We start from the raw sequence: 24,883 nt of genomic DNA, 5'->3' as shown, positions 1-24,883 counted from the left end.
TCTTCATAGAACTATTTTTGTAGGTGAGATTTGTGAGTGTGAAGAATCTTTTCTACAGTTTGAAGAACTTTTCACATAATGTAAAGGATCAATACCAACTAATGATTTTTTTCCCCTTAAACTGTAAAACCAAGTCAAGAACCATGTAGGAACCTTAATTTTATTATTTCCTAAATCCTGCATATTTTTTGAGTCTACACTTTTCAAAATAAAGGTGTCTGGAAGGGTTATTTGGTACAGCACCTTAAAGAACCCTTTTTCTAAATGAGCTGTGGGACATATTCTGTAAAATTTCTGAAGAATTAAGGCACTCAAAGAAGCATTTACTTGTCTTCTCTGTAGATAAAATCAAGCTGATATGTAACTTTACTGTCCTACCTTATGTGTACAACCAGAATGTTTAAAATCTATTACAGAACAGCTTCTGATACAGTGACTGTTGGCTGTGAATTCCCAAGTTAACGGCAATGGTAATAACACAATGCATTCACTTACGACAGCAAGACACATGGTTAGGGTAAATGAAATAACACATAAATGAAATGTTTTAACATGTTAATATGAGTGAAGGCTGTGCGTAAATCCAGTAGCCACTGTCATTTATACTGAGATTTTTATCCTGTTCGAATTAATCATAAGCATTACGGATATTCTGAGGTGAACTGGCCTTACCCCAACCCCCCAAAGAAAAAGTGTTCCCAGCCCCAAAAGGGTTCTTTGGTGCAATGCTATCAAAGAACAATTTGCAGTTCAATAAAGAACTTTTCAATGGGTGATTCTTCAAGACGAGTCATTTAGGAACTTATTCCTTTAAAATGTGTATGTATTTCCACATGACAACAGTTTCATGATTGTTCAGTGACGAGAGTATAAATATATCAGTCAACACTGTTATTATTAAGTTTTTTATCCATGAATGTACCTGATAAAGGTACTGCCTTTTTCATCTTTTGTACTGCATGTCAACATTATTTTGTGGATTTTGGTTTTATAACAAGATGGCTAATCTTTTTATATATGTTTTTCTTTTTTCTCTTTTCTCTTTTCTGCCCCTGGTACATACGTTGTTCCTTTTAGTTAGTTGTCACCCTTGACTTATTTACAGATCATGTGTCAATGTTAATAATAATAATAGTTACAAAAAACAGCTTCCTGTAGTTCACTATTCACTCCAAATGTCTGTACAAGCCTGCATGAAGCCTAAGAACAGATAGAGGAGGAGCAGGAAGGCCACGGGAGAGTCATCCTGTCCTTCAATCACTGTGTATTGTAATCCCTCAATAGATAAAGGTCTTTGAACTGTCATGGTTCCATGTGCGAGTCAAACACAAAGTACCAGCGATAGGGGGTTCTGAGGTCTTCCGCTGCGGCTGCTGACGGAGTGGGTGAGGAACACAACAGCTCCCTGCCTCTGCACCGCTGCTCCTGTACACACACATAATTGGCACGCAGACCTGAAGGTCAACCTGCTTTCTTCCATTTGCCAGCACCATTTCTTGTAGGCTAGCAATCAAGGTTGCTTCCCATTCTCGCCATTTCAATAAAGAGCTTTTTCAAATAGAGATGGAGCTGCTCACAGAACTAGGGCAAGATTTCATCTGCAAAGCCTCAGAAAAGAGGATTAAGACCAATAAGGAAGTGTCAGATTCATCACATCAGAATTAATTAGTGTAAATGTCAAGAGTTCCATTTAAAATTTGCGTTCTGTAGTGAACAAGAAAGCTGTGACAATGTTAGTAATTTACTGACATGTCATAGTAACCACACTTCAAGGTTATGTTCAGGCTGAAGGCTGTAATTAAGGGGTTGCTGAAAGATTGAGACTCTCACTTTCCTACAAAAAATACAGCAGCAGAGCCTCATATTCCATAAAGAACTAATGAAGAGTGATTAGTAAGCACATGAGTAAGTAAAAGCATATTCATAACCAAAGACTATTCAGTAGTTTAAGAGATGCCAGTATGATTAAGCAGAATAAGCAGCGAAAGTCTACATTCCAAGGTGAAAGTGGTCCTGAATTGAATACTTTACATGAGTTGATGTGTCACAAAATGAAATACCCTGACTGGTTACTGTGTGCTTTGATTTAAAGGGATGATTTGGCAAAAATCTAATTTACACAATTTTCCACTTTCTTCAAATTAAGCCAACCAGCCAAGACATGTTTGGTGTCTAAATTTAGCTTCCTTAGTTTGGCATTGGAGCGACATAGCTAATGTTGCTAACAAACACTGGAAGTCAATAGTCACCCAAATCTTGCTGTCTAAAGTGGCTTTCTGCAGTGTTTAGCTGCAAGTGATTTTTTATTTTTATTTTTGTGGTTTATAGTAAGTCATAATGTTTCTTGATGAAGAAAAGTTCGAGTAAGTTAACAGAACTTTTGGGAAAGTATTTAAGGAAAAGATTTGGGTGACTATTAAACTCTCTGATTGTTAGCCTTGTAGCTCCACGCCTGTATTTTGATTGCAGTGTTTTTGGTCACAGATCATCTCAGCTGAGATGCTTATGATGACACACTCCCTCTTATGTTCTATTGTTTTAATACAATAGTTTTGAAAAATAAAGAAAAATACTGACGATTAATTCAGCCAAAAAAGTAGTAGCCTTTGGGTTACAGATAGAGCCATAAAACTTTGTCAGGTTCAATTCAGCTTTTTAAATTTTTGTTAGATTAACTTGAATGTCATTTTGTTCCAGCTATTCTGTAAAGTTTTACATTTTCAATTGCATCCTGTACATTTCTGGCTAATTCCAGTCTAAGTTTAATTCTAAGTCTCTTCTTCAGAATTTGGACTGCAAAAATGGTGTCTTGTCAAGTAAAATTCTCTTAAATATAGTCAATAAATGCAATATTTCTCCTGTTGAGATAGTTGTAAGCCTAATTAAAGATTATTTACCTTATACTAGACATTTAGATTTAGAACAATATGCACTTTAGACATGCAAGTTATTTGAAATTCTGCTCAGAAATTGTGCCTAAACTTTAGTTTCTAACCTGGTCCTCAGGACACTTTAGATGGTCCACATCTCTCCTTCTTCTCTGTGTGCTGCAAGTTGGGTTGGAGCAAAAATATGGACCATCTGGAGGGACCCTGAGGACTAGTTTGAGAACCACTAGTCTATAATATTCATGCATAGATGACTATTAAGCTGGTTAACACAGTAAAAAAAGGAAAGCAAGTTTGGGGAAATAACAGAAGTTTAAGTCTTAATCCAGACAATTACAGCTCATTACATGCTTGAGGTGAGGCTGCAGCTAAACTTGGCTTCCCGGTTATCAGCAGCTGAATTTAGCCTTCGAGTTCCACAGGATGCTCTGAGCTGATATAAAAACCTTCCAAAGGGTCCGCTTATGACATTTGTGTGGGTTTATGTACCAAAACCATCACAATATTTGCCTGACCATTTTCCAGCCTCGCTTTATCTTTTAGAATTAAACACACTGTTTGTTACTGTCCCTTTAAGAATTGTGTATGTAAATGACCTCTGTCCTGATAGGCTGCCCTGTACTGAGCCTCATTCACAAAGCAGTCTGGGATGAAATGCTTCATACAGCTTCTATGTGAATAGGTGGAGCTAATCTACTCTAGGCTGAATTAGTGGATATAGATTCATTGGGTTTTGTGACATCACAAAAACAAGGATTAAAACAACAGGTTTTGCAGATTAGTTTCTATATATGGTTCATATGGACTGGAAAGTGAATATTACGTATAGTTTAGAAGCTCTATGTTTAATAAATCAAGCTCTTTTAGTTGTGAAAAGTGAGGAATATTCAGTTTTCCATGATATGGGCTCTTTAAAAGTTACATAGAAGCTGAGTTGTATCATGTCTTAATGAAACCACATCATGTGAGTTTGAGGTGTAGTTTGCCTTTGCAGTTCAACCATGCATTATATTTGATATATAGTCTACTTATTTAATGATTTTTCAGGTAAATAAAAGCAAACCAGAGAAATTTATTCATAAGATATTGTTTGATATTTCTTTTTACTCAAAAAAGTCATGTCTGTGAAACAGGAGAGGAAATGATCCTTGTTGTACAACTTACTTGACTGTGTTTTTTGATCAATGAATACATTGCACCACACTTTTCGATGATTGTGTTTTCCTCCCTTTTGTCCATGACTCACTGTTGCTCACTGGTGACTCAGACTTGAGAAGAGACTACAGCACTACTTTTTTATCTCATGGATCCTGGTCATTCTCATCCAGACCAAGTCAGAGTCCTATGCCGCACAGATCCCTTAATAGCACCCCACTGTTATTGAGCCAAGTACTGTGACCATCAATCTGAGATGTCAGCCACCATCTCATCAAGTGTCATATCTCATTCGCTTTCCCTCTCCCTCAGTGGAGAGCAAAATATCTTTGAGCAAATGAAGTTAGCAAGGTGCAAACACCTCTTAGCTATTTAAACCCCACAGCAGTGAGCAAACTTCACAGCTAGAACTTCTGAGAGGCCGATATCTTCATTCTCTACTGCACAAGAATATGACGCACAAAGGTGTTCGTTGCCACAGTGTAGGAATCGGTTCCAAAACTGTACAAAGAAATTTAATTTGTCCAAAAATCTTCAGCACTGAAAAACTGACCGTGACCCAGGAGACCTGCAGAGAGAGCGCCAGTGGCTTGTAATAGTAGAGGCAAGTCAGCCGGTGCAGATGAGTCTGTGTTTAGACATCTGTTGCCGTGACTGGACCAGCTGTACCCTGATCTCATTTAAGAGGAGAGCAGCTCTGTCTCGAAAGAAAATCAAATAAAAACATGTTAAGCAAGATTTCACTCTTCATGATAATTGATTACTGCATTAATTTGTATGCTCTAGTCTGCACTGGTTCTTTAAAGGGGAATACCACTGATTTTTCACAGTTTCTGTAAAATGTAGTGGTTAATTTGTATACATTCAGAGTTATTTGATGTTATATGTTCCACTCTATCACTGCTGTCTGAAACCTCACAAACCTCGTATTTTTTGTTGTTTTTCAGTTTTTGACATAGTTTGAAAATGCCTGCTGCTCTTTATATTGTGTGTAAATTTCATGAAATTTCATGAAGAATGGACCATTGACTTACATCAATTTGGAGATAAGAGGTTTTCTTCCGACAACAGCGATATATATATATATATATATATATATAATATATATATATATATATATATATATATATATATATATATATATACTGGCCAACTACTTCATCAAGAATTTAGAGATTAAGTTATTTTATTGTATTTTCCTGTTCATATTTACCTTAAAATAGGGCACTCATTTTCATTACAACACACACATTCTGGTGCATTTTATGGGTTTAAATTGCTATTTTGGAAGTAGGAGCCGTATATTCAAGTGGATTATCTCTTTCTAGCAAGTTTGTACTTCACAGATATATTATTTGTGTTGTTGAGATCACATTATGAATAAATTCACAACTTTTTTGTTATGAGTCAGAACTGACCCTTATGTTACAAACTAAGCCAAAAGAGTTTTGTTTATTTTTGCTGAAGATCTTGTGGGCACTGGGGTCAAATTGATTATATTTAGATGAGCCATTCTACCCTGAGGGGGGATGAGGATCATGCTATTTTGGCGATTTTGACATGAATCCCTCTCTTTCAGCATTTTACTGCACATCAGTTTCCTCATCAGAGGATAATTCCTCAAGCTCTCAGCATCTTGCAAATCATGGCCATCTTCTTGATCAATGATTTAATGGGTTTTGTATATATTATTTATATAATATATATATTTAATGTTTTCTTTCAGCACTATGTAGCCTTATTACACCTGCAAGTCCCTCTTTTGTGTTCTGGGTCAAAACCGATCCTTTACAGGTATATATATTTATATATTTCATTTTTTTCCTTCTCAGATGTTCCGCTATTTTATACCAGTTGATTAAACATAGAAGACACATGTACATTTACTGGTCATTTTGGATGATAAATAAAATGACCATATATTTGTTGTAGACATTGTGACCCCTCCTATTCCACTATAAAGAAATTAGTCTACAAATGTCTGTGAATGTCTGTGATTGGAGCAATAGAAATGGTCCAGAACTACTTAAAATAAATTCTTGTTACATTAACTCACAGAGTAAAAGCTGAGAGTGTTTTGTCTTTCTCCTGAACAGTTACCTTTATGGAGATCCAATACATTTGGAGTTCCAACGGTGATGATACATATGCTTAATAATTCATCTCCTCTTTGTTGTCTTTAACATATGGCGTCCTCTCCTGAAGCATGCTCTTTAAGTAACCCATATAGTGCAATATACAGATGCTATTATGCACCCACATGCGTGGATCTCCTCTTCGTCTCCTCGCTGGCCCAGTAGTGGGGGACCTCCTACTCTCTAGCATGATCTAAATAAACAGCCCATGGCGTTCTCCCATGGGTTCTCATTGATAGCCCCAGGATGTGCCTCTTTGATTAAGGGGAGGAAGAAGTCATTAATTATGCAAGAATGCGATTAATTTATTTTTCCTGCCCCCGCTTCTGTTAGATCTCCCCGTCACCCCTGACTCCATCCTCATTTCGACCCACTGTGATCCATACAGTGCAGGAAAAGACAAATATGGCTTTGTGCTCATTACTAAAACATCAGAATGGAAATGTGTTAACCTTTGGGGAAGCACGTCATTTGGACCTCTGCTTGCCCTTTGTTGTTCAAGACATGCTTACTCATACAGTACATGTCCAAAAGTTTGTAGACACATGCTCATGCAATACTTGTTCTGGGGAATTTATAGCTTTTTCTCCTTTGCTGCAGTAACAGGCTCTACTCTTTTGGGAAGATTTTATACTAGATGTTGGAATATCACTGTGAGAGTTTAATAATAATAACAATTTTAAAATAAATAATAAGTAAGAATGATATAATGATATAAATGATATAATGATATAAAAATTTAATTTAAAAATAAAAATAATTATAATAATCATCATCATCATCATCATCATCATCATAATAATAATAATAATAATAATAATAATAATAATAACAATAATAATAATAATAATAATAATACATTTTATTTATATAGTACTGTTCATACATTTAAAATGCATTAATAAGTGCTTTATGTGTGAACAAAAAAACAACAAAAAGAAAAGAACAGGAAAGAAAAAATAGAAGGAATTAGTAAAATAAAATAGTATGTAATAGTACAAAAAGTATGGAAAATAATAAAAGCTATCTAACTGCTAAATTATCTGCATATTTATAAAAACTGACTTCAGATCTTTTCATAATCTGACTCAGTGGCAACAAATGCAATGAAAATAAAAGTGGGCTAAGTACAGAGCCTTGTGGTACACCACAAAGAGACTTGTTCACATATCATGAGACTTATTCACATACACTAACAAAATATTGTTCATATTGATTTGATTACACTCAGCCACAAGAGCATTAGTGTGGTGTTCAGTTTTGGATCACAAATACCAGCCTAATACATCCCAAAGGTATTGGGTGGTGTCCCGTCACTCCAGAGAATGCAGTAGGGCTGTACTGTTAATAACTGACTAAAAAAAGTTCCAAATGTTGCCTTTAAGTGATTAATCTATATACAAATAGATGTTGAAAATTCTAACTCCTTTTCTTTTCCAGTTACATATATAATATCAGAAGCTAAGGCAGGTTTGACTGTCTTTGTTTAACTGTGAAAAACTGTAGCTACTTGAGGTTAATGCTACTGTATAGCCATCTAAACCAAAAGGATGCTGCCAACAGTGGACAAGAAAATGGCAGTATTTATCTTACAGGCATCCAGGGGAGCATCACTCACCGAATGGCCAGCCAAGCATATTATGCTACCCTGTATTTATTTATTTACCTCCTTTAGTGAAATCTACCATGTCCTCTTTTCTTCTTGCACTGAAACGTTCACTCACAGAGTCAGTCAGTAAACCTTTACTGTTTCTTTTCAGGGTTGTTTTTCTACAGTGTAGAAAGCTGAAACCAAAATGCAAAAGAAAATGGACAAAAATGAGCATCTTATCCTATACTCTCCAAAATAAAAGTCCCTAAGTGGTTCATGGCTTGGATGTACAGTTATAGAAAAAATATGTCTTTCTCTTTTAATTCCTTATATTATGTTTTATATAATGCTTTATATTATCTTCCCATCCATTGAAAAGTGGATCACTCCAAACAATCCTTTTGGCAACTTTGTTTTGAAGAGCATAATTTGAAAATTGTGAGCCATATTGAATGAGAATACTTTAATAGCTTTGTATTACCTTGCCTTTACTTAGAACCTGACACTGAAATAGCACAATTTAATAAAAAAAAAAGAATTAGATATTGACCTACACTGGACTATACTGTTCAAAGGGAAAGATTTACAACACAATAAATGAGAATATATAAGATTTTTTTATATTTACATAAAAATTACATCTTCCAACTGTAACAATTATATGTAAATGGTGAAAAGCCAGCAGATGTATGGCATTGAAATACATTAAAGTTGGAAAATGTTTCATTTACAGAATTGAGCTGCTGTAGGTTTTTAAGTAAGAGTTGTATTGTATGTGCATTTAACCTGCCCACATAATTCTCTGTCCCAAAATACTCTATGAGGATGTTCTATGAATGTTAATTCATTTACACACACATAAACCAATTCTTGTGATCGAACTTTATGAATATGCTTGACATGTGCTCTGCTGCTCTGTTGCTTCCTCTGCTGCACAAGAGCTTTCTTGCATTTTAAAAAGGGGGTCCATAAATGCAGCTCATCAGAGTTGGTTATTTGGGATCATATGAAATATGCCCTCTATTTGATACATAATGAATCACTAGATAGTTCATCATCTTCTCTGACATTTAGAAAAAGAAATATATGCATTCTCATGTCTTAGTTAATATAAGATGCAACAACAGGTATAATCTGTGAAGGCTCACAGTCATTGTTGAAAATAAATGGTCTGTTTGGTTTTTACAGTGGTGTCACAGCTGTTTATCTGCAAATTTTTGCAGCCATGAAAATACTCTTACAAGGGGACCTTTGAACGTATAGCGATACAGAGCCAGTCATTTTCACCACAGGAAGCCCGCCTTATCCTTTTCCAAGCTATTACACTGCTTTCTACCCAATTGTAGACTGCTACCAGTACCCTGGTTGCATTGACTTTATCTCAACAAATGAACAGAAACGTCTGTGTTGAATTTAAGATATCCAGCTTTAAATAGCTCAAAATGATATGCTGTTGAAATCATTTCTATGAACATATGCAATTTACATTCTAGTAAAAATGATCCCTCTGCTATTAAGGCAAACACCTACAATGTCCATTTATGTGCATTATTGATAATGTTGATGGTGAAGATAATGTTCATGATGATGATGATGATAATGGTGATGATGATGATGATGATGGTGGTGATGATGATGATGATTATAATGTTATATTATAATGTTATTGATAATGATGATGATGATGATGATGATGGTGATGATGGTGATGATGATGATGGTGATGATGATGATGATGGTGATGATGATGTTCATGATGATCACGATGATGTGATGGTGATTATGGTGATTGTGATGTAATGCTCATGATGATGATGATAATCATAAGATTAATGTTCATGATGAAGATAATGATGTGATGATGATGACGATGATGATAATGTTGCTGTAATGATGATAGTGATTTTGGCAAAGATGATGGTAGTGATGGTGATAGCAATGGTGAACGTGATGAAGATAATGTTCATGGTGATGATGATGATCACCATAATGATGTTCATGATGATGATGAGGATGATGATGGTAATAATGCTGTAATGATGGTGATTTTGATAAAATGATGTAATGATGATGATGATGACGGTGATGGCAAAGATGATGGTGATGATGATGATGATGTTAATGATGGTTATAATGTTGATGTTAATGTTGATAATGTTGATGGTGGTGATGTTCATGATTATGATGATGATGTGATGATGATGATGATGATGATAATATTGCTGCAATGATGATGGTGATTTTGGTAATGATAGTGATAACAATGGTGATGATGATGATGATGATGATGATGATGTTCATGGTGATGATGATAATCACCATAATGATGTTCATGATGAAGATGAAGAAGAAGAAGAAGAAGAAGAAGATGATGATGATGATGATGGTAATAATGCTGTAATGATGGTGATTTTGGTAAAAATAATGTAATGATGGTGACAATGATGGTGATGGCAATGGTGGTGATGATGATGATGGTTATAATGTTATTGATAAAGTGATGGTAATGATGTTCATGATGATGATGGTGATGTGATGGTAATGATGGTGATTATGATAATAATGTAATGGTGATAATGGTGATTATGATGATACTGTTCATGATAATGATGATGATGAAGATGTGGTGATGACGATGGTAGTAATGCTGCAATGATGGTGATTTTGGCAAAGATGGTGTAATGACGATAATAATGGTGATGTTGTCAGTGGTGATGGTGATGATGATGTTGGTGATGATGATGGTGAGTCTCAGTCATGGTCTTTAAAAGCAGTATGTTCAGTGTGGGTGGCAACTAATGTCCACACTAATCATCTGTCCATTTCGCCGGCCAGGTGGATGCAGCCTCAAAACGTCCATGTAGGTTGTGAGACGCTGATGCAACTGCTATCAATGTAATTGCTTCCTTGAGAGATTACATTCTCGTCAATGGCTCTGTCAATTAGACAGTCAGGCGGAAAAAAGGACAATGAGGCCCTACTTAGCAGAGAGAAGAGTTCAAATAGATGGAGCCAACAAAGATGACATTTCAGGGATGACATTTCAAATATGACATTTCAGAATTATGACCACTCTCATGAAATGCTGTAGATGTTGCAAAATAAAATCACATATAAAGTTATATGAACTGTTATATAGCTTTATTTAAGTTTTTGATCAGTGTGTTTAATACAACACTAGCCTTAACAGAAAGCAAATATTTGCTAATGTAACCAATATTGTGGTGATCAAATAAATTATGTTGTCAATATTTAAAAATATGAATAGAATATACTGATATACTAAGTTTAGCCATGTTGGCACTGTCCATGGTGCTGAAGTGTCTATTCTAAGCAAAGTTACACTTCATAACAAAGTTCTAAAGTGCACTTAAAGAAAGAAACAAAGAAGGAAACAAACAAAAGAACAAACAAAGTCTGTGCTTAATAATCATTCCCTGGTCATCTCACCTTATTGAAGACACAAAACTGTTTCTTTTCACTGAGAAATATGTCCAATTTTTCAATCATTCATAAGCACACAATCAAAGTGACTCATCTGTACCTAACAAATAATATCACAATGGTTTTTATTATCAAGCTGCTGTGGCAGTCCATGTGGACCACCTTTAGATTGAACATGTTTTTACAAAAAAAACTAAAAGGCACAGTGGTGGAAAGCATCAACTGGGCTCTACTACTGTACTGCCATCTACACTGACCACCTATATATATAGTAGATTACTTCTTTGTAAGTTAAGCCATTGTGGTGCTGTCCATGGTGCTGAGGTGTCTATTGTAATGAAAGTAACACTTCATACCAAAGTTCTGAAGTCATTTTAAAGAAAGAGACAAAGAAGGGAACAAACAAACAAAGCAAAGTCTGGCCTTAAAAAAACTCCCTGATTATTTCACTTCATTGAAGACACTGAACTCTTTTTTTCAATGAGAAACATATCCAATATTTCAATCATTCACAAGGACACAATCAATATGACTCTGTATCTTAATTAATTTCTCAATGGCTTCTATAATCAAGCTGCTGGAGCACCTTTAGGGTGAACCTGTTCTTTGCTAAAAGGCTAAAAGGCACATCACATCTACACTGATCAAATTTCATTTCATATGATGAATGGACCAAATGAAACAGCCCAAAACTACTAGAAAAACGTCTGGTTCCATTGACTTACATTTAAAAAAAAGTAAAGTATATATATATATATATATATATATATATATATATATATATATATATATATATAATTACAAATAAACAACGTTGTTAATTTATAGTTGAAACCACTTCCAGAGCTGTAGAGGAAATATATATATAATTTAATGCTAGTGTGAAATGACAACTACAAAGCAGTCCTCAAGTCCCATTTTGTTATCAAATTCCTAATCAAGGGGAAATTGACTGTATGAGGACTTTGTTTCTGCAGAGGCTAAATTACTTAAATTACTGTAGGATCTGTAAGTGAGAGCTCCAAAGGAAGCGCTGTGCTTTTCTCCTTTTAAGGAAAGCTTCGCGCCCATGATGTCAGGATCTTCATCTGCGTGGTCGTCTCCGATGGAGAGGCACCACAACTTTAAACCACACCTACAGAGCAACGTCTGATTGGACTTACGCACATGTTGCTGTCATTTAACCATCCGCGGGGAGAGCATCCCTGTCTCTCTGCTCTGACACCATCAAGGCACAAGCTTAACTCCTCTCCCCTCGCGCACAAGAGAGCCGCGCGCCTTTACCTGTGAAGAGCAATTTCATCAACCAAGGTAAGAGCTTCACCTGTTTAAAAGAGGGCAGATACATATAAATGCGGTATATTGTTGTTTAGCACGAAGGCCTACTGAACATTATTATTATTGTTATTATTATTATTATTATTATTATTATTATTATTATTATTACTGTTATTATTATTATTATTATTCACTTAACTGTCTACAGCTGGATGAAATTCACCAATACCTGTTCATGCGTTGCAGCGCTTCTAAACCACATTTAGAAGAGTAGAAATCCTAGTGCGCAACAAAAGGCTGTAACTGCTAGAGTTCCACATCAAATGGTAAAAGGGTCATTCGTTTTTTTAATGCTTTAAATAAGGTCAAAGTTGTAAGTCTTGAGCGTTTTTAATTCATTTAAATTCTGTGGAAACGGCGCTGTGCGCAACGGAGAGTCCTTTACGCACGAATTGACACATGGAATTTACAGGGAGGGGTTCGCTGTCCTTCTTCTTCTTCTTCTACTTCTTTTTGGATCTTCACTCTTGTTATAATCACATTCATCGCTGTACTGCACCCACTTTGTGCTCCAGTATCGCAGTGCCTGGTGGATTTGAAGTTTCAGACAGTCCAGCGTCTCAGTTCTTTTACGGTGTGTGTTTTTTGTTCTCAGACCGCTGCGAGGATGTATCGAGCTTTACTTTTCGCCACCCTGGTTCTTGTGCTGGAGGCTCGGTTCGGTCAGTCAAGCTGCCAAGACGAGGAACCACAGAGATCAGTGTCGGATGTAAGCGGTCCGCCTTCTTTACCTGCTCTGGGTGCACTCTTTACACGCGTCACCACACTCTTAAACAGGTTCTATATAGAACCATGAACACTCAGAGAACCATTTGCATGCTTGAAGGGTTCTTTGCATGGTGAAATTGTTCTTCACATTGATGGAGAATGTGTTGTAGATGGTACTAGATAACTCCAAAGGGGGTTCTTCTATCGCTATGATGTCAAGTTTGTAACAAGAGAAGAGCCCTTTTTGGTACTATATAGAACATTTGCAACACGTTCTCCATCAATGTAACAATAGAAGAGCCATTTTTAGTGCTGTATAGAACATTTACAACACATTCTCCATCAATGTAACAATAGAAGAACCTTTTTTGGAGCTGTATAGAACATTTACAACACATTCTCCATCAATTTAACAAAAGAAGAACCTTTTTTGGAGCTGTATAGAACATTTACAACACATTCTCCATCAATGTAACAAAAGAAGAACGCTTTTTGGTGCTATATAGAACATTTACAGCACATTCTTTATCAACGTAACAATAGAAGAACCCTTTCTGGTGCTGTACAGAACCATGTACAACACACCCTCCATCAATCTGAAGAACGATTTCACCATGCAAAGAACTCTTTAAGCATGCAAATGTTCATGGTGTTCCATATGGAACCATTGTCTTCACTAAAGAACCCCTAAGAACCATCTTTTTTGAGTGTTCTTGAAAATAAATTGGGTGTTCTTGAGAATAAACTGGGGAAAGCTGGCCTCCAACATCTAAATAAGTAAATAAGAATTGAAAGAAAACATAAAAAAAACATTAAAGACGTCACATGTTCCATGGGTTCACAGTGTGGGCCTGAAAGGCATGTTCTAGATTTGGGGGGTTATATCACTGAGCCTGTTCTCTTCATTTCATGTGCAGGACGATCCAAGTTTTCGTCTCTCGACGCGAAACTTCCTCAAACGGTATAATGACATCGATTATGACAGTTTCGTGGGGTTGATGGGGAGGAGGAGCGCAGGTGAGCAGCTCACTCTTCATCCTCTCTTTAACTAAACTGCGTTTTCTGCATTGGAAATGCTTTTTATGACGCTCCAGTGTGTTTTTTGCTTTCAGATGCTGATGAAATGCTGTCTCAACGCAAAAGTAAGAGCACTCTGTTTTTTCTGCTTTCTTCTCAGCATACTTTTCTTTCTAGTGTCCCAGCAGTGCACTCATTTTCTATCCTTTCAGGAGAAATGCATGACATCTTTGTTGGACTCATGGGTCGACGGAGCAACGATGCTGGTGAGGTTCACTGCAAAAGCAGCCTAGTGAATTGAAATGTGTGCATCATTACTACATGAATACCAACACTGTTATTGCCAAGTGTAAGAAACTGAAGGATGAGGCTGTTGATGTGGAAATGTACACATTTGTATCAAGGAAGCTGAATTATATTTGAGCATTTATGCTCTGGGGGACTCTTGAGCTGATCAATCAGAGTGATCTCATTCCGTGCCTAAGTGGACATATGTCAGGATCTGTTCTGAGGCTGCCTTTGACAGCACTTTGTACAGCCTCAATAAGACAATGTCACATCCACTCAGATGTACTGCATTTACGCTGACAGATACTGGCCGTCCGTGGAGGAGAGAGCAGCCGCAGCCAGAGACCAGAGGCTTGTTCTTTAACAAGTGCAGGCTGAGGTTAGTGCTTCTCATGTTTCAGTGCCATTCCTGATCTTAAATACTGCTGCATGCTCTTGAAAGCAAAGGGCCCAAAGGTTCCACAGCAGAACTACACTCTCAGAAATGAAGGTCTGAAACTGTCACTGGGGTGGTACCCTCAAGGGTACATCTCAGTACCTTTAGTCAGGGAACATAACTGCACTATAATCCAATGAAATTATATAATTATATATATTGTCTAAGTTGTATTGACTCCACACACCCCGTCTCGTCTCCCATCTTTTTATTTTATTGTTCTGTTTTACAACATTACCTTATGAAAAAGGTACAAATATGTATTTTTCAGCAAGAAAAACTTATTTAAGGTACACAATTGGATCTTAAAACCACTGTTGTACCTTTGAGGGAACATTTAACATTGTTTGTACCTTGATAAAGAATGTACCTGCACAGAAGCTTTATTTCAAACAGTGTACTTCTGGTTCTTTCAGTGGATAGAAATCAGATGTACAAAGAACTTCCACATGATGGAAAGGTTGCACCAATGAAAGTTTTTTTTTTCCTGGAACCACACATCCAAGCCAAGAACAGTTACAGTTACAGCTGGATGCAAAAGTTTGGGCACCCCTGGTTACATAACATGCCTTCTAAAGAGAACACACGTCTGCACAATTGCTATTTGCTGAATTTAATATATGGGGAAAACAAACTATGACCTAAACTAAAATATGACCTGTAGAAAAGTTTTCACATTTATCCTTTTCCAATATGTTAACTTAAGGCAAACAAACAGAAACTGTGCACTAAAATCTGCAGAAAATATGTGTTCCCTGTACAGGATGGACACATTTTCACTTGGGGATGCTCAAACCTTTGTATATAACAGTATATTTTTAAGAGTATATCTCTATATTATATCTTGCTGTCCACGAAAGCTGCTCTGTTGCTTTGTAACCACTGACTATGAACATGTGTTACGTAAATGGGTATAAACAATAGTGCTGTGATGTGATGTGCATGAACACATTAATAGAAACGGCAAACATGTCAAAGGCGAATGGTTTCCTTCTCCAGATGGACACTGACGTGGAGTTTCTGTTTCAGATTCCGTCGTGGGTTATAGGCAGAGCCATTACTCCACTCCTTTCGGACCATCTGTACTGTTCTCACAAGACAGCTCCTTTTCTCGCCACAATTTGGTGCAAAAAACAAACAAAAAAACAATAATGATAATTGAAGCAAATAGCCTGATCAGATGACATTTATCAAAGATGATTTATTATGATTTACGTTGACCTTCAGCTATAAATGACAAATTGTATATACCTGTAGACAGAATTAAATCTCCAGATACATCCTCTGAATTTGAGCATATTTATTTACCAGTTACTTTTGCTTTCAAATGTAAAAAAAAAAAAAACATGATTTTTGTAAATAAAGATATTATTTAATTGATCTCAATCTCACTTAATTGCCACATAATATGCAAAGTCAATGATACATAACGGTTCAGCAGTATGAGCAGTGAAGAATATTGTGTAATGTGTTGATTTCTAAAGCACTGTGCCAGTTCAAAAGCAGAGCATTTATTCCATCAGCTACATCAACCACACAGCCAATTTGTGAATGTTATTAAGGCGTCAGATGTCACACATTAAAGGTCCACCAAGTAGAACAGCCCTTAAACACAAACACACACAAAGTAAATGTTATTTGCATGAGAGTAGGTATGAAGGAAATGTTAAGGCAGCCCGTAAGCTGGGGAAACCTACAGCGGCCACAGCAAAACTGGACCCTACTCCCCTTTTCTAAGTCAGGACAAGATTAATCATGTGACTAGATCTGAGCCACTAATATGCAACCTATTACACAAGTGACATGAAAAATTTACTTAGTGTACCTTTAACTGACACTGATGTACAGAATTACGGTGTTTGAGTTATAATGAAAAATACCGACTGAGAGTTTAATTTTTCTTCTGTCGATTACAATCCATTCATTTTAATGCATTTCATACACAGCTTTGATCATTCGGATAGTTAAAAGTGCACAAACTCAAGAGACAAATGCTACTAAGGGCATTAAAGTAAAACAACAATGCTGGAGTATTTTTAAAACTATCTTTGATCACTTATGCTGGCCTTGAGTAAAGTACCACCAAAGCACAAAGGCCAAAAGGAGTACTATTAATACCATGTTAATGTCTTCATTAAGGCAAACATTCAACTGAAAATTAGAAGTGACATAACTGAAGTAGGAAGAAACACATTTCAAGTAAAATAAATACAGCTGGTTCCTTTTTAGAAAATAAATATGGATGTTTCTGTTTTAGAAAAGAGGAAAGACTAGAAAAAAGTTTGATTAAGATATTAAAATACAGGGGGTGAACAAAATAATCAAACTACTATATGATATACTCACTCACAGACATTTGTCTGGTACACCAGCTAAATACAGTAATGTGGAAAAGTCAGAATCCAGCTTTATTTCCAGTCAAAACCACCGTTAAGTCAAATCATGTAAACCCTATATTTCACTGAAAATGCTTCAAAGACAACATATCAAATGTTGAAACAGGAATTTTTACCCAATCATGTTGCCAATTAACCACCAGATGTTTTTTTAGCATTACACAACTTCACTAGCCTTTTGTTGCCCCCGTCCCAACTTTTTTGGAACATGTTGTTGGCATCAAATTCAAAATGGACAAATATTTTTCAAAAAACAATAAAATTTCTCAGTTTCAACATTTGATATGTTGTCTTTGTACTATTTTCAATGAAATATAAGGTTTACATTATTTGCACATCACTGCATTTTGTTGTTATTTACATTTTTGGAAATGAGGTTGTACAAGCTATTTATTTTTCAGGAGATGTTTCTGAGATTAGATAGAAGATAAACCACTTGCATAAGGGAGGGAAAGTCAAAGAAAAATAAGTGAGGAGTTTTGAAAGTGCAAAGACCTGGTAGACCACTGAAACTGTCCCCATCAGGTATAGAGTATAAGCTTTTATCTTTGATAGAAAGGAGAACATCAAGCTCCACTGTTCAGATCGGAAAAAATCCACAGCTGTTTCTGTCCATCCTTCCACTGTGACGAGACAACACTATGACTGTGAAAGGGTGTGTAGCAGTTAGGAAGCTGTTACCGAGAAAAGAAGACACAGTGTCATTGAAGCAAACTACTGCTTTTATGAACAATAAAGCTATTGTGGAAAATTTTCTGCCTGCTACATTGACTTCAGTTACAAGTCGGTTCCATGACATGCTTTCCATATAAAAAGGAAATCTGCAAATCAGATAAAGATATTCTTAGACCAGTGGAGTCCAGACCTCGGTGTCACGTGTTCCAGATTACATGGATTATGAAAATCAGACAATACAATCTAAGGCTGAACTTTGGAGGTGTGGAAAAATGTCACAACAGATTTCTTTGAAAAACTAAAAACAAGTCTCCTGAAAACAACAAAAGCTTTAATAAAGAGAAAGTGTGGATTAAATACTGAAAAAATACTGAAACATGAAAAAATGCAATTTATATTTAGTTGTTTTGCAATTTTCTGTTAAATATATGTTTTGTCTGAGCTTGCACAGTACTGTCCATTTTGCTGGACAATTTATCAGCCACCCTCTACCCTGTCCATCGTTTAAAAAGAACCACCATAAAACCACTGCGTACCAGATATTTGTAACATGTTAACGTGAGCTGTGCAGGTAATTGTGCACATACAAAGTGCACCTATATGGTAGTTGTCCCAGATAAAATGGCCAATGAGTTTAAGTATTTCATTTAATGCCTTTCCGTTATTTTGTAGCTGAAATGGAATTTGGTGCTCAATGAGGTGACTTTGACTTAAAAAATATTTTATTCACCAACCGTATGCTCAGTTTCCACCATCAGCAGTTTCCAGTTTCTCAATACAAAAATATTTTCGTTTTTTGCTGTAAATCTTATGCTGCAGTGCAGGAGGATCCAGTATGTCCAGCTACATTATGCATCATCATCTGCACAGTATATTTCATGAGTAGCTTTCTCTCCCTGAACCAGCAAACACAAACGCAGAATATAAGAGGTGAATGAACCACAGGAAGAACACAAAATAAACTCATTGTCACAGAGACAATGAGTGTTGATATGACAATGCTAATAGATGGCTAAGGTCCCTCTAACAATGCTATTTTCCGTATATTGTCTGTGTATACATTCCCTGTCGTCCACGTACAATATAATCATATCAGCCTCTTGAGGCTAGCCTTGGCTCTCCTGCATTGGGGCAGTGCTGTTGTCTGCCCGCTTTCTCTCTGGAGCCGCTTTTGCCACTGTGTGCGTTTCTGTATGTCCATCTAATTCCTGATTGTCCTGATTTTTGGATGCATTTGGTTCCTCTGCTACTGGCTGAGAGACTTTCACAGTGCCCATCACTGTCCTCTCAGTCTGGGCTACAGTGTTGAGGATGGATGGTTCCGGAGGTTTGTAGCGGTGCTGGTAGCCATATGGTCGCAGATGGTAAGTGTAGTACTCTAGAGTGTACATCAGCTCAGCGTCCACATAATGGAAGGACACAGCGAGATCAGAGCAGCACTGTGGGCCCTGTAAAAAGTATCAAAGAGGATGAATGACAGTGAGATACCAATGCATAAAAACAATAACACTGCATATGATAGGTACATATCATACCACATAAACACTTCATAATGTATTCATGAAACCAACAAAGTATTCATGTTTTATGAAATATGGATCACTGAGTTTTAACATGGAGATTATTTTCCAAAATAAAAGTACACACATATCACACGTAGTATTATTATTAAAAGGGACAAACTTGCCAATATAAAAAAAAAAATCAACCATTGCTACATTTAGACCTGTCACAGTTATTACATAATGACCTGGCTGCAATTATAAGAGCTGATCACAATTATTTTCTATAGCTGTAAGATTCCACAAACATAAACGCAAATAAGGTGCATATTCATCCATCAAGTTTTGGTAAATTCATGTGAATACATAAAAAGCAGAAAGTGCTTTCACTGAGACACATTATGGGTTTTACAAAACAACAAACGTTCCAACTTTAGACTTATTAATCGCAATTATTTATATGGCAGTTAACCATCAGCTCAAACTTTCATAATCGAGACAGACCTATCAACTCTTACATCCTCCAGTGGTGCCACAGTAATCTCTAATGCAAGATTTTCTGGTTTAAAAAGTAGAAAAAGGCCTATCTGATGATATCTGGAAGCTGGGAGAAACTTTTTTCCCCATTTGATGGTGAAGGCAGGAGGAAGGCAGATAGCTAACATTCCTGCTAGGAAGCCAAATACATATTTTTGCAGCGGTATAACTGTAGTTTGCGAATGCAGACCACGCCTTGGTAAGTTAGATAATGATAGGAGGGGAACTCTGAGGAAAATTTGGGCTGGAGTTCAGTACGGCCTCTGTGGATCGCGAGAGGGCCGACCCCCCTACCAAGATTGAGTGCAGGCGTGGACAAAGTGGAGGAGAAGGGGAGGAGGAGGGGTGCGAAATTTCGTCACGAGTGGGAGGAGTGAAGGAGTGGTATTTATAGGAAGCTGAAATTGGGAAGGAGGAGTTTAGGCGTGGTCTTTCCTCAAACTTCAGTTATGCCATAACTCCATTTTGCGAATGCAGACCACGCCTTGGTAAGTTAGATAATGATAGGAGGGGAACTCTGAGGAAAATTTGGGCTGGAGTTCAGTACGGCCTCTGTGGATCGCGAGAGGGCCGACCCCCAAAAATTCTGGATTAGATGGAGGCCAGCTGTTCGTGAGCTTGGCGGAGGTCCTGGATTTGCGTGCGTATGTAGCCATGGTAAGCTTGCAAGGACCATCGTCCGAGTAGTTGGACCATATGGTCGGGGAGCCCTTGGCGAGTCGCAGAAGAAGCTGCTCCGATTCTGAAGGAATGAGCAGAAAATTGTTCCGGAGGGTAACCGGATAATGAAAGAACTAGGCGTAAGAGTTTGTGGAACCAGCGACGGGAGACCACGGAGCCGGTTTCTGTAATGAAAAGTGGGTCTGATTGTTGGGCGTTTTGAGAGAGCCTGAGTTGGAGTAGCTGTGCCAGAGGCTCATATGGGCTCAGATAAGAGTTGATTTTAAATAAGTACAAAGGAATGCTTTTACCAAACTGGTTTGTTTTGCTGTGTTTGATGTTGTAGATCATGGTATCTGAGTTTAACATGGTTAAGTCTGATAGGCAGGGATGTAGAGCAGGGTTGAAAGCTTCTGTTTGAGCTGTATATTCTGAGCATCTCAGGAATCCGAAAAAGGCGAGGAGAAACAGAGCTTCTAATGTAGTGGATAGTTCTTTGGGAGAGTATGTCAGAGGTTAAGGGCAGCTGGCGTGGTGGAAGGCGAGGTTCATTTCTTTGGATTCCTTTTAGTAAAAGTATAATCTGAGGGTGGTTAGCTGTTGTGTGTTGGGTTCCATTGATAAGCTTTGTAAAGAAATTGATCCCGGCTAAATAGACTTTTAAGGTGGAAGAGCGAATGGCTAAATATGAACTGGCAAATGTGAGGTAAGCAGCTGTCGTTGACAGATTGTCTGAAGGGAACGGAATGCTGTGGAGTGCGTGGAAGCGCTGGAAAGATTTCCATCTGGACCAATAGGTTGACAGGGTACGAGGGGCAACTGCGCTTAAGATTATTTCTTGAGCTTGGAGGAGGAGCTGAAAGAACTGCTGGTCAGTTGGAGGATTGAGTCTGAAAATGGAGGAATTGGTGTCGGATGAGGCTCTGCTTGAGGTGCCAAGGCTTTGAATTTCTGAAATTGAAAACGAGAGAGAGAATCAGCAATAGCATTTGAATGGCCTGGGATGTGAATGGCTCGAAGAATAAATTGATGTTTGATTGAGTGCCAAGTCAGGCGACGTAAGAATGGCATGAGTGTCAGGGATTTAGATCGTCCTTTGTTTATCATATGAACAACAGCAGAGCTGTCAGAGTGGATAAGGATCACTCGTCGTGTCCATTCGTGTCCCCAAAGGAGTGCGGCTATGCTACCGGGTAGAGTTCCCACAAGGCAGAGGAATCACCTGATTCAAATGAAAGCGAGGCAAACTCCGGAGGCCATTGAGAAGCGAACCAGCGGCCGCCATAGAAGCCGCCGAAGCCTATCGAGGGAGCAGCATCAGTGAATAGTTGCAGATCTTCAGGGACTAGGATAGCGTCTTCGTGGAAGAAAGAGATGCCATTCCATTGCTGAAGGAGGAAGAGCCAGAAGCGGAGTTCCGAGATACATGCGTCGTCCAAGGAGAGGCGGTGGTGAAGTGAGGGAACCGAGGAGGCGATGCTGAGGAGGTGGGAGATAAAAGAGCGACCTTGAGGTATTATTCGAATTGCGTAATTGAGATGCCCAAGAAGAGAGAGGAGCTGGAGCTTCGAGCATTGAGGCTGCAGCACAAATTCTGACAGGGCAGTAGCAATGCGATCTAGCTTATCGGGTGGAAGGGAAGCCTGAAACGAGTCCAGCTGAATGCCAAGGAACTCAAGAGAGGTAGATGGACCCAATGTCTTCTCCGGAGAGAGGGGGATACCGAGACGCTGAAATGCAGAAGAGAGGGTGCGGAGGCCATACGCAGGCGGGGAGGAAGGGGGGACCGCCACGAGGAAGTCATCGAGGAGGTGAAGCACGTAGGGTAGTCTGCAAACATTCAGCAAGATCCAACACAAGTCTTCGGCCAGAGTGTCGAAAATCTTGGGGCTGCTTTTGCACCCGAAGGCGAGTCGAACTGCAAAGTAAAATCTGCCATCCCAGCAAACTCCGAACAGATGCCAAAAATCAGGGTGCAGAGGGAGGACCTTAAAAGCCGAGACAATGTCAGCCTTGGCGAGCCAAGCTCCACGGCCGGCCTGCTTGATGAGCGATATAGCATTGTCCACGGTAGCGTAGTGAAGAGAGAAATCAGAGCTAGGCACGAGGCTGTTGATGGATGGTTCTGAAGAGCCGTGAGGGGCAGACAAATCAATGATGAGGCGTTTCTTGCCGGAGTATTTACGAGTGGCGACGCCAATAGGATTGACGCGATAGGTGGAGAAGGGGGCAGAAGCGAAAGGGCCGATCATGAAACCCTCCGAAACTTCCTTGGCTAAAAGGGAAGACACAACGTCAGGCTCGGACAGAGCGGAGAGGAGGTTGCGACATGAAAGGGATGAGGCAGGAAGCACAGCGAGTCCAGGAGAAAAGCCAAAGATGAGGCCGTCCAGCAAATACGAGACGAAAGAATGATCAGGATGGAGGGAGAGGTCAGCAGCGAGAGCAGGGACATTGACGGGGGTAGAAAGATGCCGAAGTAGTCATTTGGGCCCAAACTTAGGAGGGTGAAGGGGACATCCCGATCTAGAATGAGCCTGGCCACAATGAGAGCAGACGTGGAGGAACTTGCACGAAGAGGAAAAACAACCAGCGGAGTTGAAATTATTACAAACCATCCGTCCCCCGAGGAAAAGCAAACGCTGCCCGCGGCTATCGCGGGAACTGGAAGTCGTAAAGATAGGGGCGGGGGCTGCCGTAGGAGCTGAGGGTACAGCAATGCGGGGAGCGGGAGGGGGCGGAGCAACGAGATTGCAGGAGGAAGCGGGGTGAGACGGGCAACCGCAGAGCTCACAGGAGAGAGCAGTACGACCAGCAAAAACGCGACAGTAGAGCTCAAGGTCCAGGTAGCCCCAATATGTAGACATGTTCCACTGCTGAAGACGGGCAGACGCACGGGCCGAGAACAGACGATGGTAATCGTAGAAGCCCGACCCTCCAAATCGAACGGCGAGGTCCAAGATGATAGAAAGATAGTCATCCAGCTCCTGACGCCGCGATGGGAAGGCTGAGCAGAGTACATCACGGTAGATGGAAAAAGCGAGTGCGAACTCAGGAGCGGTGAGGACCTTAGAGGTGCGAGGATCGGCACACTTGAGGGTGAGAGAAACATCGCCGGCGTCGATGGTACGGGGAGCACCGGAGGCAGCGGAAGGGTGAAGTAATGAAGGGAGACTGACGTCCGCACCTTGGAGGATCCGTGCACGCAGGGCAGAAGAGACGAGAGGTGGATTGAAGAGGCGGGCCTCGCTGGGTGGGACAGCAGGAGGAGCGGTGTAGAGGGAAAACGAGGAGTCGGCGAGGAGGGGCCGAGGCTGGGCTGGCAGTGACTGCGACTGGAGACCTGGGATGGGATGAGAAAACGAGGCAGAAGGGCAAGCAGGGAACGTCATAAAAGAAGGAGGAAACAGGTACGAAGAAAGGGGGAGGGGCTGGGATGATGAAGGGAAGGGTTGGGATGATAAGGGGAGGGGTTGGGATGATAAGGGGAGGGGTTGGGATGATAAGGGGAAAGGATGGGATGATAAAGGAAGGGGTTGGGATGATAAAGGAAGGGGTTGGGATGATAAAGGGAGGGGTTGGGATGATAAAGGAGGAAGCTGAGAAGAAGGAAGAGACATATCCAAAGGTGGGGCAGAAAAAGGCTGGGAAAATATAGGGGGAGAGAGCCGAGAAAAAACAGAAGCAAGGCATGCAATGGGGGCGACGACAGTGCTGGCAGGGCCAGCAACGGAGGCAGGCTGCCTGGTAGCGGGTCCGGGACATCCAGCGGAGGGCGGCACATCAGGCGAGGGGGCGTCCGGGGAGTCGGTGACGTCATCGCGCGCCGGGGCCGTGGGGAAGGTGACGCGATCAGGGTGCGCCTTAGCAGCGGAAGGCAGGCGCTGTTTACTCCCGAGAGACTGCACGTACAGGGAGAAAAGCTCTGCCTTAGGTGCCGTGCGGGCGAAATGAACGTGCCGGTCCCTAAGGACCTTCTGCAGTTTAGCAACGGTCCAATCGGAGATAGACGGAGGTCTAGATTTAGAGCAGGAGGGGCGCGGGAGTGCCGGATCCGGGGCAGTCGCGGGAATCCTCGGCTCTCGACGGCCGCGTCGCGTGCGCGGAGACTGC

General features: G+C 39.5%; 2 protein-coding genes across 2 annotated transcripts in view; one reads left to right on the top strand and one right to left on the bottom strand.

The window, feature by feature from the left end:
- Positions 1-12,349: 12,349 nt before the first annotated feature.
- On the top strand, positions 12,350-16,330 carry tac3a (tachykinin precursor 3a). Its single transcript, XM_036591478.1, has 7 exons — positions 12,350-12,524; positions 13,147-13,260; positions 14,177-14,276; positions 14,372-14,401; positions 14,489-14,542; positions 14,868-14,943; positions 16,030-16,330. Exons 2-7 carry the CDS (start codon positions 13,159-13,161, stop codon positions 16,046-16,048), a joined length of 381 nt encoding a protein of 126 aa, XP_036447371.1. The 5' UTR covers positions 12,350-12,524; positions 13,147-13,158; the 3' UTR covers positions 16,049-16,330.
- Positions 16,331-18,728: 2,398 nt separating this feature from the next.
- The window catches only part of c1galt1a (core 1 synthase, glycoprotein-N-acetylgalactosamine 3-beta-galactosyltransferase, 1a), a 20,834-nt gene continuing 14,679 nt past the window's right edge, over positions 18,729-24,883 (bottom strand). The window contains 1 exon segment of the mRNA XM_036592069.1: positions 18,729-19,519. Coding sequence (XP_036447962.1) covers positions 19,178-19,519 — 342 coding nt within the window. The 3' untranslated portion in view covers positions 18,729-19,177.

The sequence above is a fragment of the Colossoma macropomum genome, unplaced genomic scaffold, assembly GCF_904425465.1.
Source record: "Colossoma macropomum unplaced genomic scaffold, Colossoma_macropomum, whole genome shotgun sequence".
In the NCBI taxonomy this organism is placed as follows: Eukaryota; Metazoa; Chordata; class Actinopteri; order Characiformes; family Serrasalmidae; genus Colossoma; species Colossoma macropomum.
This window is presented reverse-complemented; position numbering and strand designations above follow the sequence as displayed.

Bases quoted from the DNA above. Each gene is read 5' to 3' on its own strand.
- tac3a (XM_036591478.1), top strand. From the start codon at position 13,159: ATGTATCGAGCTTTACTTTTCGCCACCCTGGTTCTTGTGCTGGAGGCT. The intron at 13,261-14,176 runs GTAAGCGGTCCG...TTTCATGTGCAG, and splicing joins CACAGAGATCAGTGTCGGAT to GACGATCCAAGTTTTCGTCT. The intron at 14,277-14,371 runs GTGAGCAGCTCA...TTTTGCTTTCAG, and splicing joins GATGGGGAGGAGGAGCGCAG to ATGCTGATGAAATGCTGTCT.